This window comes from Sphaeramia orbicularis, chromosome 24, assembly GCF_902148855.1.
Source record: "Sphaeramia orbicularis chromosome 24, fSphaOr1.1, whole genome shotgun sequence".
NCBI classification, from domain to species: Eukaryota; Metazoa; Chordata; class Actinopteri; order Kurtiformes; family Apogonidae; genus Sphaeramia; species Sphaeramia orbicularis.
The window spans coordinates 23473661-23487780 of record NC_043979.1 but is presented as its reverse complement, the minus strand read 5'-3'; the positions used below and the strand labels follow the sequence as shown (position 1 = coordinate 23487780).

The window sequence follows — 14120 nt, the reverse complement described above, 5'->3', positions numbered from 1 at the left end:
GACTGTTTGTTTGCATGCATGTGTAGGTGTGCAGCTTACTGAGGCATTAGCATAACTCACTTCATTGCAGTTTCTCTCCTCGTAAGTGAAAACAGATACAAATCTCCATCCCCTGAAGGTAGTGATTAAGTTATGCTAATCGTTGCTGATCACTGCTGCATTACTGTGGCCATAACAGTGGGTTCCAACAGCCTTCAAGCGCCTTCCAGAACAGGACAATATCCCTTATTCGGGCCATAAAATTGAGCGCAGGGTTCACTGAGCACTTAATTGCTTAATTAGCCATAAACAAATTAGACTGTGGTCCCAAATGTATTGTGTTGGGGTGTGATGCAGCGGTGCAGATCTTTCCCCCTTGCCTGCAAAAATTGTGTTGTCTCATATTGTCAGTGTGTGTTAATGGGCTTACCCCCTCATATGCAATTCTTTTTAAGTAAAAGATGATTATCTGTGCTGTCTCAGTCTGTAATGTGATGCGCTGTAATGGGACAGGACTGATTGAGGAGGGACATCAGGATTAATCTCACTGTGTAATTACTTTTATGATTTATGACTCCCTTTCTTTAAACATCCCGAGCCTCCTTCTTGTTATGGTCAGTGGAGATTAAATGTGTGAATGTGTGTGCCAGGACTCAGTATTACAGCCGTATTGTCCTGACCTTTCTGTTTATTGTCCCTTTTTTTATCATTATGTGTGGGCTTCATGTAATGAAACACTGCAATTTGTCTAGGCTGTCACATTCAGTGTTAAAACAGCTTGTGAGCGACTGCTTTACAGCCGTCTCTTGACAAATCTCTTTACACGCCAGCAGCGGCTGTGTGTACAAGTGAGTGCATGCCAGCGTTTGATCCTCCCTTTGAAAGGTTAACCTGATTTTGATTGAGTGTTAAAACCCACCAATGCGGCTTCTTTGACCACAAATGGGAGCAACCTGAGCGAAACTAATCGATATGTAGTGGTGAGGGAAAGCCTGAGTTGTAGCCTTACACTTGTAGCTTAGAAGAGCAAATAAGCACTCTGGAGCCTGCTTTTCTTTTTAATACCTGCACCTCAGCATGTAAGACACACACAGCATTGCCTTTGGCTGACCTTTTTTCTTTCCATGTTTTGTTTTGTTTTTTTTTGTTTTATGGATAAAACAAATTGTGCATACCTGAACTGACACAAAGACAGAGGACGTCTATAAATAAAGGGAAGCTTTGACAGCATTATGATCTTTTATCACAAACAAAAGCAGCAGCGTAATCCTGCAGGGCTGCAGCGAGACCTTTTGATGTTGAGAAGAAAATCAATCCCTTTACCTGTAAGCCAATCCGTAGTAGTAAAGAAAATCAAAAATTATACGTCAAGAAATGTAAATCGTTTGCAGTCATTAGAACATCCTGCCTGTGCAGAATTCTGAAATCTTGTTTTCTCCTGTTGTTTTTTTTTTGTTTGTTTTTTTTGAGTTACAGGTTACAGTTATAACCTGAATTCTTGCTGCACAAAACAGTGCACAGCTTGAATCCCTTGTCACCCGTTTTGAGCTTTTCTTTTTTCCTCTTCTTCTTCTTTTTTTTTTCTATTTGAAGACCGAAAAGAAAACCCTGAGCTGCAGCAACTGTAATTACATTACAGTCCGTCCCCCCCCAACACGCACACAGACACACACACACACACACACACATTGCTTTGCGCACAGCACGTCTGCCGGCTGCCGCGGGATGTTAGAGGCGTGTTGCTATGACGACTGAAAGGGGACACAGAGGAAGGGGGTTAGGGTAGACGAAAACTGGAAGGGGGGTGGGTTTCGGAGATTGAGAGAGAGAGAGAGAGAGAGAGAGAGAGAGAGGGAGGGAGGGAGGGAGGTACTCAGAGTTGCCGGTGTCTTGACAGTGTGGACCAGCAGAGAACAGTAAAAGGCAGACTGCTTTAGACTGGGAGAGCACATCCATCCGGGGAATCCTCAGAAACCTGCTGCTGGAGTGGAGCCTCACACAGACAGTGATTACCAGACGGCTGTGTGCATGGTAGGCAACACCAAAAAGAATAATTATGCAGTCCTTTTAAGGCTTTTTCTGGGTAATTTTGCTGATGAAAAAGAGGATGGGAAGCATCATGCAAATTCACATGCTGTCTGTCTGTGTGCCTCAGTTCCTGTTTTTGTTGTTCCTGTGTATTTGTCATCACAGTAGGATTTGTTTCAACTGTGTGTTTGGTAGTTGCAAGTCTAGAGTCAAGCCCGACTGGTGTGTCAATAAGCAAACAGACACATTATTATTATTATTATTATTATTATTATTATTATTATTATTATTATTAATAATAATAATAATAATAATAATAATAATAATAATAGTAATAATAAAATTGTTAAAATATTAGAACATCAGCTTCATTAAAAGCTCAGCAGATCAGTAACTTCAGATTCAAAGGCCGTTCCAGGTAGCAGATTGTGTTGCATGAATGACCAGATTGATGGGTGTGTAGAGGAGTACATTATGAAAGTCACAGGCTCTTGGATGAATGGCATCAAGACAAACACTTGTAAACACTGCTGTGTGTGTGAGCGTTCACTTGATTGATTGTTTGATTGTGTGGGTGTTGTGGGTCTGTGTGCTTTGCTCTCACTTCCTGTATGTGTATGGCTTTGTCTTTCTCTCTCTGTGTGCAGTAATGATATTTATTGCAATCTTTGCAGCTGGAGAGGGGGAGGGGTACAGCAAAGTACAAAGCTTTATGTGGCTTTGTTTCTACTATTTCCTATAGTTTCTGTGTGTGTGTCTATGTGTTGAGTGGGCTGTCTCACATGTTCATGTGTATTAGTTTCCGGTCTAGGGTAGAGACTAGACGGTTGTGCAGTGCAGTTTTAAGCTGCTACTTCCTGTTCTTTAAATACAATTCATAATCTGTCTGTCTCTCTAAGGTCTGATGAATTCCTTCGGTGCCACCTCGGAGATGCAGAGTCCAGTTCTCAGCCCCCAGTTTATAGCGGGGTCCCAGGGTAAGGTACCCGGCAGGAAGAGAGGGCGGCCCCCTGTCCGTAAACTGGAGTTTCAGAGTCACTATGTGGAGCCGCTGTCACCAGTCAAGGTCCCCAAGAAGAGAGGCAGGAAGCCCGGGTTCAAGGTCAGTCAGGCAGCTGGGGAGAGTTTACTGCACCTTTGTTTACTTAAATCTACATGAACCCTGTTAAATCAATACCTTTTACTTTCACTTTTTACAGTGTAGTAATGTTAACAGGTTTATTTACATAGATGGTTGGTGCTAATATTTGATACATGCTTGCTGTTGTACTGGTATTGATGGTTATTGGTAAAGGGAAGTTTTTCCTCACTACTGTCACCACTCACTAGTGTTTGCTCCTGGAGGATTCTGTTGGGTTTCTGTAAATTAGCTTAGAGTCTGGTTTTGACCAACTCTATATTTTAAGTGTCATGAGATAACTTTTGTTGTGATCTGGCGCTATATAAATAAAATTTGATTGATTGATTGATTTGATTGGTTTTCCCCTGTAAGTCGCTTTGGAAAAAAGCGTCTGCCAAATGCATAAATGTAAATGTTATTGTGGTTTTTACACCTCGGCCAAGAGGTATTGTAATTGTTTTGTCATCTGTCTGTCTGTCTGTCCATTCAATGACATAATCACATTATTTGAAGAATGTATTGAGATATCTGCACCAAATTTATACTGTGGATGAATCTTGGCATGGAGCAGAAGCCTATTGAAAATAGGTCACCTTGACCTACTTTTTCAAGGTCAAATGACTTTGTGCATTTATAATATCTGAGTACTTTCAAATATAAGTATGTTTGTAATAAGTTTTACACAAAGACAGTCTAATCTAGATTACAGGGCAGTAACTTCCAACAGAATCTTACACTATATTTGGCCGGGGGGGGGGGGGGGGGGGTTTAAAAGTACTGGTGACATGTCCAGGGTGTACCCCGCCTTTGCCTGTAAGTAGCTGGAATAGGCCCCAAGTGACCCCCGTGACCCTAGTGAGGATGAAGCAGGTTCAGAAAATGGATGGATGGATGGTATTAAAAGTGTGCAGTACGTTATGCTTCTGGTCATGTGCTTCTTTAATTCACTGACCTTTTCCTTTCATATTTTTCGTGGTCAACTGCACTTGCTATTAGACCCTGCTGAGATGCTGCCCACCAGCAACATGTATGGTTTTTGAGCTTCACATAAGATTGTGGTTTAATATAGCAATAATATAGTTGTTGTTTTCAGACTATTTTTATGAGAAAAAATGTGTATATTACTGTGTGTTATTTTGTTGTATATCAGGAAGTATCAGTGTAATCTCCTTTAGAGCAGGAAAAGCCTTCTGTCAGAATCAGAATGTGTTTAGTGGCCAAGTATGGAAGTATAAATAATGTGTAAAATGTATTATAATAAACATTCTATATTTACTGTGACAGTATATTAGAGTTATTATGCTAAGTTTATTTATTTATTTCTAGAAGTGGTGCAGCTTTGTAATATTGAAAATCTAAATTTTCAAAATTAAAGTGGTAAATCTGTGATTAAAAAACTGGAAACCAAACTGCATCATTCAGAACATATCATTATCCTCATAGCATAATTGCCTAACTCATACACAAATGGACAAAAGTATTGGGACATGTTGAATTCATGTGTTTCTTCTCTAACAGGGGTCTGGGATAGAAAACAATGATGACAAATGTCATAATATAGTTTTATATTATCATGAATATCATTGCATTGGTTAGTTTGGTTTAAATTTGTATCTTTAGTTCCAAAATGAGGTGATTTTTATTTCATTTCTCCCAACATTGATTTTTTTTTTTTTTATATCCATGTCCATGATTCTACCACTAAATATCTCAAATGTTTTTCATACTCTGACTAAATAATTTTCTTCTGCAACTAACTATCTACTTTCTTCGGATCTCACTGAAACTTTAAGGAAATATTGATGTTTCTAAACTATATGGACAAAAATTTTGGGACACATCATGGCTACAGCTGTAAGATGTCCTGTTCAAGCTGATTTGCGATATAAACATTAATATTAATAATCAATATGATATTTATGACAATCTAAAACTATATTATGACATTTATCATTATTGTTTTGTATCCCAGACCTGTGTTAGAAAAGAAACACATGAATTAAACATGTCCTAACACTTTTGTCCATTTGTGTATGAGTTTAGCAATTATGCTATGAGGCTAACCACATATAACTTACCATATAAGATTAAGAGGATTGCCAGACAACAGACTAGTCTTTGCACTATTCAGTATTTGTAAGAATGGACCGTGACATTATTTTTCTTATGACTACCTCACGATACTCTTAATTTAATCACACTGAATGAATTAACCCTGTTTTCCTCAATGACAAACTTTTTCTAAAAATCTGTAGTTTTGTTGCTGAAACCAAACAAAAATTATTGTTATTTGGAGATGGGAATCGCTGTCCCCCATGTCATAACACAAAACCCTCTTAGCCATGTTGACAAGTTTTGCAGGACTAAAAGCTAAATGTACAACTTTAATATCAAATATGGTTACATGAAGTCGCTTTAATATGCTGTCATACTTTACAATTACATATAAGTTTGAAGTGAACTATAGCTTGAGTAATGGAATAAATTATATCTGTCACGTATATAAATGTGGCAAGAAAATAATATGGTATGCATGAATGTATGAAGTACAGTTAGATTAACTATATGGAAGACACCAGTGCAGCCAGTATCTAAAAAATGGAAAAAGTGAAGCTGTAATGGGAAATATAATACAGATCATACATACATACGTAAATATATATGTGTGTGTGTGTGTGTGTGTGTGTGTGCGCGCGCAGCTGAAGCCTAGGATGGTGATGTCCCCACTGGCCAGCTCTCCTCCAAGCAGCACACCAGAACCAGAGATGGGCTCCATCCCCCAGGACGCCGCTATCGTCCCCCACTCTGCCACACCACAAGTCCTCACAGGTGACGCGACAACACACACACACACGCACACACAAACACACACACACGAACAGATCAAGCGTTGACATGAGGACATATTTCATGTTCAATAAGCTCTGTGTTTAACTAAATAAGTTCTCTCCGTGTTTAATACATGTATGAATAGGTCCCAGTAAGTACTTTCATATGACACATGTTACAATTTACAAAAATAAAATTTTGGGGTAAAAGTATTTAAATTACTTCTGTGTGATACAGGGACTCAAAATTAACTTTTTTTTCACTTTATACAAATGTACAAAACATGCTGTTCTCATAAGAAACTGACACTAAATGAAACTTAGGGCTTTAGCTATGATGTTGCACTACAGTTGTGATCAATATTGGATAAAAAAATGTTTAAATGATAAGTTTTTATGAATACAAATATGCTGTGACTTGGGGACAGCAGTTTTTACCTTTGTTAGTAGTCAGAATAAAAGACTTTGCTGGAACTAAAACACTACAAGTATGTTAATAAACTTTTATTTAACACACATATTACAACTGAAGTGATATATACAGCTAATAACAGAGTATATTTGACATATAATCAGATTGTACAGAACCTTTCTATATTCTTATACTGTTAATTAGTTCCTACAGATTCACAGACTTAAAATATCACTTATACAGGCAAGAAAAAAAATATTATTATTCAAGTTAATAGTGGATTTATACATATTTTAGTCCTTTTCTTATCTTTATATCTTTTTTTCTACAAGTGATACTGAAATTCTTTAAACAGTTCCATAAAATAGAGTTCTTAAGCTAAAAAAAAATTAGCCTATTTGAGAAATAATAGGTGAAACTGTCATTTTTGACACTGGTGTTCACTTTGGCTTGATCTGGCCCACACACAGACTCTCCTCCCTCAAGGCTTTTCTATCGGGGGGCCTGGTCGAAGATGAAAACGGGCCTGTCCTTGATAGTGAATTAAAATTCTAATCTGGCTCCTCAATGAAAAAATCTCTGTGGAAAAGAGCAAAGGTTTAATTGATTCACATTCTACCTTGAGTAATTATGTTTGAGGAAGGTGATCCCATATTTTAACACTTATTATACACTCCCAGCTGGATGGTGTGACTTTATAGTATGGTATTCCTTGCAACCCTATTGTGACTGTGACTTAAAATAAGCGCTGAAATGCATTTACATGTGTCAGGATGCCGTCTATCGTCTTTGTTCTTTAAATACACCAGTGACATACTCAGTGTGAGGAGATGCTCTTTTAGATGTTAGACTCGTCTGCCTGTCTGCACGTTGAATAAAAATGCCTGTGGGTTTACTGTGCATGTTTACATACTTTAGAAAGAGAAATGCATATGTTCAAACATAACTTGACATATTAGTAGTCTTGCTCCTACTAAATCTGCCTGAATTCATTTCATGTCCTGCTGAGGCTCTGGAGAATATGAAACACCGTATTTCAGACAAAAAAAGAGAAACTACTTCTCATTCAATCATCCTCTGTCTCACTCTTTCTGATGTGTATAGGCAAATATTTAAAGATCGCCTTAAGAGCATGTGAGATAAGAATGGGAATCTCATGTTTCAAGGACCAGTGGTTTGGTTTTTGTTCTTTAAAAGAAAGACAAGTGTTTGATGTCACATTGCAGACAGACAAAAGCTAAGTGTGCACATGCTAACACAGATACAACCATGAACCAGTTTGCTCCCTGTGGTGCCACCCAGACCGATATGTTAATGGTTTCTGTGGAGAAATGGAAACCCCAGTCAAGAGTCGCCTTTGTATGTGGATTTGGGATTCCACAAATGTGGCGCACATTCTCTTTTATATATTTATAATTACATTCTCAAGTAAAATCTATGCTTCTCCACTATTTCCTTTAATAATATGGTTAATTTTAGAATATATGAATATGTGAGTAGGTGCTCTTGAGATTAGCTCTATGTCAGATTCATCACCATTAAGCATTTACTGCAAAATAAAAGAGTTGCCCCGTGTGTGTGTGATGGAGGGTGTAAATACATAAGCCCCCAAGCCTCCCTGGCAGATCTTATCATATAATTGATTTTTCAGAATACAGGAAAATACATTCGACCTTTGTGTGAGCGAAGCTGAAAGGTGACTCCCAGTCGTCTCATTGGAGTATTTACACCAAATAAATCTGTCATCAGGCCAATCTATAACTGCTGAACTCTGACATAACCAGCAGGCAGCTGCATTATTGACGAGCTGAAAAACAGTTGGCACAAAGGGAGTAGATTCAAAAGAATTACTTAGTACTTTTCAGCAGTTTGATATTCATACAGTTACACTATGCACAGAGGGGGCTTAGCTAAAGATTAGTTAGTCAGATTAGTCAGTTTTTCAAGAACATGAAAAATGTAGCTGCTTTTAATTGGAGCGCATAAATAAGGATGCAGTATTATGGTCTAAAAAGATGCACTATTTGCATCTTTTTGCGTCTTTTAAACTCAAATAAAAAAGGCTAGATTTGAATGAAGTCTCTCCCCTTCCACCTCCAGCAGAAACATCCATGCCTGATGACTTTTTATGCGATCCGCCGGTGGACTCGAAGCGCTACGCCGTGGATCCCAGCGATTCTGCCTTCAATATCATGACCTCCCAGTACCCTCTGAAGCACTCCTACAGTTACCGTGGCAGCAGCAGTTGCTCAGCTCCTATTTCTGTGTGTAGACAGGCATCGAGTCCGGGAAGTTTTCAGGAAGGAAACAGGAATGGTGAGTGTTTAGGACACTTAATGACAATTTTTATGTTGGTGATGTTTTTAATATGGAAAACATTAAGTGGATCAGCAAAAAAATCCAAACTTTGCTGGTTGTATCTAGTCACATGTGAGGATCTGTTGGTTTTCTCTGTTATTTGTTGTTTTTTTTTTTGGCACATTTTCACAAGAATGAGCAGTCTTGAATAAGAAAATGAAAATGCAGATTGGATAATTTATTACTCATTTTATTTATGAGTCAAATAATGCAGCCATATTTTTAAAATGAAAAAGCATTTCTTCAAATGCATTTGAACCCTTTGATGCATGAATGATGAGAACCCTAGTCAAGATTTTTTTCCTGAGTGTTTTTATTCCTCTTTAGGCATGAAAAAAACAATGAGATTAATTTTTTTTTTCTTTTTAATTAACCTATTTTTCGTGGAGGTACAAAAATATCCACTCATTTGGACACTGCGTGTTTAATTTTTGAAGCAAAGAAACATGTATTTAAAATGTAATATCAAAGTGATGTGAAAACTATGAAACATAAGCATTTTTTAATGCAGCTAATTTGATGTTTTCTTACCTTTTATCATACTCTAATACTAGTTCTTACTCACTTCATGGAGATAATAAAAAAAAAAAAAACTTTTGTTTAAGAAAACTGTTAATTTAAGTCTAATAAGAATTCTAATAACAATTAGCAATTGATTTACACTCAATCATGTTACTGCAGATCCGATTTATCAAGAACATAAAGTTATAGTAATGGTATGAATTGCATGTCATGGGATGGTGCATAAGTGTCCACTGTGTTGGCTGATATGGAACTAAAACAACAAAACCCATGAATATACAAGAGAACAGCTGGAGAATAGCTGTCCACTGTAGTGATCACTATGCATGAAAGGGTTAATTTAGATTATGGTAACTAATCGCTTCCATACTTACACATGCACGCATACAAAAAAACATTCACAAATATAATAAGAAAGAGGGAAAAAAAAAAAAGAAGACGAAGGGGGTCACATAAAGGGGCCAGGAAGGTGACCACTGAGCATCAAATTGTCCTTTCTCTGTTATTTCGAACATAATGCACATAACAGATTGCTTATGATATAAAAAAGTGATTAAATTCATAACAAATCAGAAATTATGTGCATTTTTCTTCATTAATCAGTCTGTCTTGTTGAATTAACTGCAGCACTGATGAAAAGTAGTGCATACCTCTCATTTAATCACTTGTCTTAAATGTTCTGAGTCTGTATGCCCACCGCTGATGCATAATCATGAAGCAGTCAGAAGCTGAAGTGCACTCATATAGAAAAAATACTGACATGGTGTGAATTCATAGTAGCTACAGTGAAATTAAAATCATGTTAGGCTCACTCTGGGACAATCAGGGTTCAGCAGGAGCAGAAGATCCTCACTGTTGGGCTTGTCTGCCTTACATAGGTTACAGCCTGATGCAAGAGGCCGGAGAGTGCAAACGTCCTGCGGGTAAAGACCCATCCAGCTGGGGAGTGGAGGAGGTGGTCTGGTTCATCAAAGACGCTGACCCACAAGCCCTGGGCCCTCATGCAGATGCCTTCAGGAAGCATGTGAGTCCTGAATGCTTGCACTGTAGCGCATGGCTTTTGACATAACACTGGAATATTAAACATAGTGGAAAAGCTTTATATCCCAGCATGCAAAGGTTGCCCTGCAAGAGGCAGTGTGCACAGTACAGTCAAGTGCAGTAGCTCTGCAAAATATATTTACTGGTTTAGAAGGAATTTTAAATGCTGCAAAACAGAATTAATTGAGTTTTCTGCCTCTTTTTAAATAATTGAAGATCCACAGCACGAGATTTAGTGAAATAATAAAGTAAAAAATCAGTTTGGGTCACTTCCACCAGTGACTTCATAATGTTTTATCGTCATATTTATGATAAAATACCTCAGAACACATCTTCTTTTCCTTCTTTCCTATTTTACATCCATCATTTAAGTGCATTGTGGTCTTCTACTGTTTGAGTTGCTTTTCCTGTAACAGAACAAACACTTGACTCTAACAATGTGGACTTATGTTTTTTGCTGTCACCAAAAGGGGAGGGAGGGGGTTGGTTAAAATACACACTGAACTTCTAACCTCATCTAACTCTACTTATCATCCAGTCTTGGAAATGAGCTCATAAAGACCAAAACAGCCACTGGAAACCAAAACCATCTACTGATGTAAAATGTTTCATCATTTCTGAACCACTAAACCTTGGTGTAAAATGCAGTTTTTCATGTTTTCATGGTCATCAGATATGACCCATTTGGACATTCAGAGGCTCAGTACTGAACATGGGAACACTGTCATTAGGGCATTTCAAAAATCACTTTTCTCTTCAGATCACAGTGTTATTTAAACCAGTTAATCTCCAACATGATAATAAGCCCCCCCAAAAATTTCAGCAAAATCCGTCAACGTTTGACCGCCCCCCTCTTACCGCAACGTATGAAGGGCCCGTTAAAAGACGCCAAAAACGCTCATTTTAACCCAGAAAATCACATATATGAGGTCTTAAGTGTCAACAAATTGCTTTTTCTGGTATTTTACAGCATCCCTGTAATATCAACTTCATAGGTTATTGTATCAGGTGATATATAAGTGAAAAGAAGGTCATTTTAAGATAAAATAACTCAATTATAGCCTAAAAACTTGAAATAGAAAGAAGTTCAGAACAGTAAATCTAGTTGAACACAATGTCCATTTTCTTAACCCCCTTTTCTGCAAAATACAGGTTTTAGTTAAAGACAAATACAGCTGAACACTTAAATAATAAGGTTAAATACAAGATTTGAGGTTGTATAAATCAAAGACTTTAATGATGACATGGTTCTGATAATCTGGACATACTTTTGTACATGTGCGTTTCACAGTTTATTCAGATATTACTTGCTCTATAGTTTCTCTTCCATTTGATTCTTGAGAAACTCTGGTGGGCTTTCCTCTAGTGAATCCTGCAGGTTTGGGCTTGGCCTGCAGTTGTCTCTTCATGGCTGCTTTGGTTTCTATTAGTACTTCTTTATCAAAGAGACTTAGTACCACAGTAGACTCAGTCAGGTACCACATGTGACGCAGTATGGATGTCTTTACTTTAGGCACTTTAGTATCCATTTAGTATCCATTAAGCATGGTAATGCATTTAAAAACAGCATTTTTTGGCCTTTTTTAGTTTTTTTTTTGATGGGCCCTTCATACTTTGCAGTGGGGGGGGTCAAATGTCGACGGATTTTGCTGAAATTTTTTGAGGGGGCTATTATCATGTTGGAGATTAACTGATTTAAATAACGCCGTGATCTGAAGAGAAGAGTGATTTTTGAGATGCCCCAACTGTCATTTTCTACAACACTGGTTCGCCAGTAAAACCCATGGAGTTTGATAAATGACACTGGTTATAGACACTTGTTTTTACATTCAGTTGTTGATATCTTTGCTGAAAAAGTCCCTTTTTTTTCAGTTTTCTCTGTTTCTGATATAATAACCCTCAACTTTAATTTGAGTTTTTATGAATATCCACGTTATCACCAAATTAAATACAGGAAAATATCTGATTTTCATGGAAAAACCACAAAACACAGAAGGCAAGTGGTGCCAGGCACGACAAACCACACCCCTCGCACATATTGTAGCTTATTTTGGCATCGATCCAGCTGATGTCATCATGTATATGCATGTGGTGATGTCAGCATATCAGTTGCCTCTATATATGTGCCAAGTCTGAAGTAAATTGAAACAAAATGTATTTTTTGTAGACATTTGAAATTTCACCCATTATAAGAAAATGGGGGGGGGGGGGGATATTTAAAAATTCATTAAATACTATACTGTTCCCAAAATGTAATGACATCTATTCTGGGTCACTGGCAATCTATAAACCCAATTTGGTATGAATTCAACCAGTAGTTTTGCTGCTAGAGTGTTAATAAACAAACAAACCGAACCAAAAACAATACCCCTTGCCTCCCTTTTGGAGGGCGGGGTAATAGTATTGTAATAAACGGTGATAAATCATTTAAAAAAGGTTAATTAGAGAGAAAAATTAATTTGGGAAGTGACATAAAAGTAGCGCTGGGTCTTAATGGGTTAAATTAAGTTCATGCAACATTTTAAAGTGTAATTAAATCAGACTCGAGAGCATTTTGCCTCAAATACTAAACATTTAAGTACCCAGACTTCTTCCATCAATACTGACTTTGTGTTTAATATGAATTTACTCACTGAGGTTTTGTTTGAGTTGTACAGTAATATTTGAAGAGCTGATACAGATTCTGTCATTCATGTCTCTGGGATGTGTTTCAGGAAATAGACGGGGACGCTCTGCTCTTGCTGAAAAGTGAGATGATGATGAAGTACCTGGGACTGAAGCTGGGACCTGCACTCAAGCTCTGTTACCATATCGACAGGCTCAAACAGAACCGGTTGTGATTTGTGTCGCAGAGGCCAAACCACCACATAATTAACTTTCACTAAAACTGTGCCAATGCTGAGTCTCTTAAAGCGCTCTCAACTATCAGCAGTGCATCATGAGCACCTCTGGATGACGACACTGAGTGCTTTATGGTTGTTACTGCCAAAAAATGTGTGAACAAATTGGACATATGGACTGTACATATTAAGACAAATTGCAGCTGAGGCGATTTTTTTCACTTTTTTTTGTTTTTTTGTTTTTTTTTTTTGTTTACTGGGTTCCTGAAAGGCTTTACATTGTAAATATCCCAGCTCCACACAGATGGCAGCTACTGTGAATGGAAAGGTGCCATGTAATAACAGCCACTCTCACCAACTGGATCACATATCAATACCTCGACAGCGCAGATTTGTGAGAGTTCCTTTATACATAATTTGTTAAACTTAACCCATAAAGACCCAAACATCCACAGGTAATGTTTAATAACTGCTGATCCACTAATCCTATCAGTACATGTAAATAATTGGTGTAAAATGTAGTTTGTCATCCTTTCATGGTCATCAGATATGACCCATTTGGACGTTCAGAGGCTCCATAGTTACCGTGGAAACACTGTCATCTTCTAAAATATTGACTCACCAGTAAAATTCATGGAGTTGGATCAATGACAGTGGATGGAGACACTTGTTTTATGTCCAGTTAATGATATATTTTACTGAAACTGTCACTTTTTCTTCAGTTTTCTTAGTTTTTGATATAATCCTCAACATTAATCTGATCAGTAAATTAAATACAGAAAAATACCTGATTTTCACTTAAAAATGCAAAATACAGAGCTTAATATTAGAGGAAAAATTGTGATAAATCACTTAAGAAAGGTTAAAAATAAAGGGAAACTAAAGAAAAAGTGACAGTTTCAGTAAAATATATCATTAACTGAACATAAAACAAATGTTTCCATCCACTGTCATTGATCCAACTCCATGAATTTTACCAGTGAATCAATATT

General features: G+C 37.4%; 1 protein-coding gene across 2 annotated transcripts in view; it reads left to right on the top strand.

Annotated features, from left to right (window-relative positions):
- The window catches only part of scml4 (Scm polycomb group protein like 4), a 14314-nt gene extending 693 nt beyond the window's left edge, over positions 1–13621 (top strand). The window contains exons 1-6 of one of the 2 annotated variants that reach the window (XM_030129094.1): positions 1891–2010; positions 2907–3109; positions 5827–5956; positions 8468–8683; positions 10126–10271; positions 13003–13619. In XM_030129094.1, the coding sequence (XP_029984954.1) occupies positions 2912–3109; positions 5827–5956; positions 8468–8683; positions 10126–10271; positions 13003–13128 (816 nt within the window). In that variant the 5' untranslated portion in view covers positions 1891–2010; positions 2907–2911 and the 3' untranslated portion in view covers positions 13129–13619. Of the gene's footprint in view, positions 1–1890; positions 2011–2906; positions 3110–5826; positions 5957–8467; positions 8684–10125; positions 10272–13002 lie in introns of those variants that run through there. The other variant, XM_030129095.1, reaches the window with a different exon arrangement.
- Positions 13622–14120: the final 499 nt, after the last annotated feature.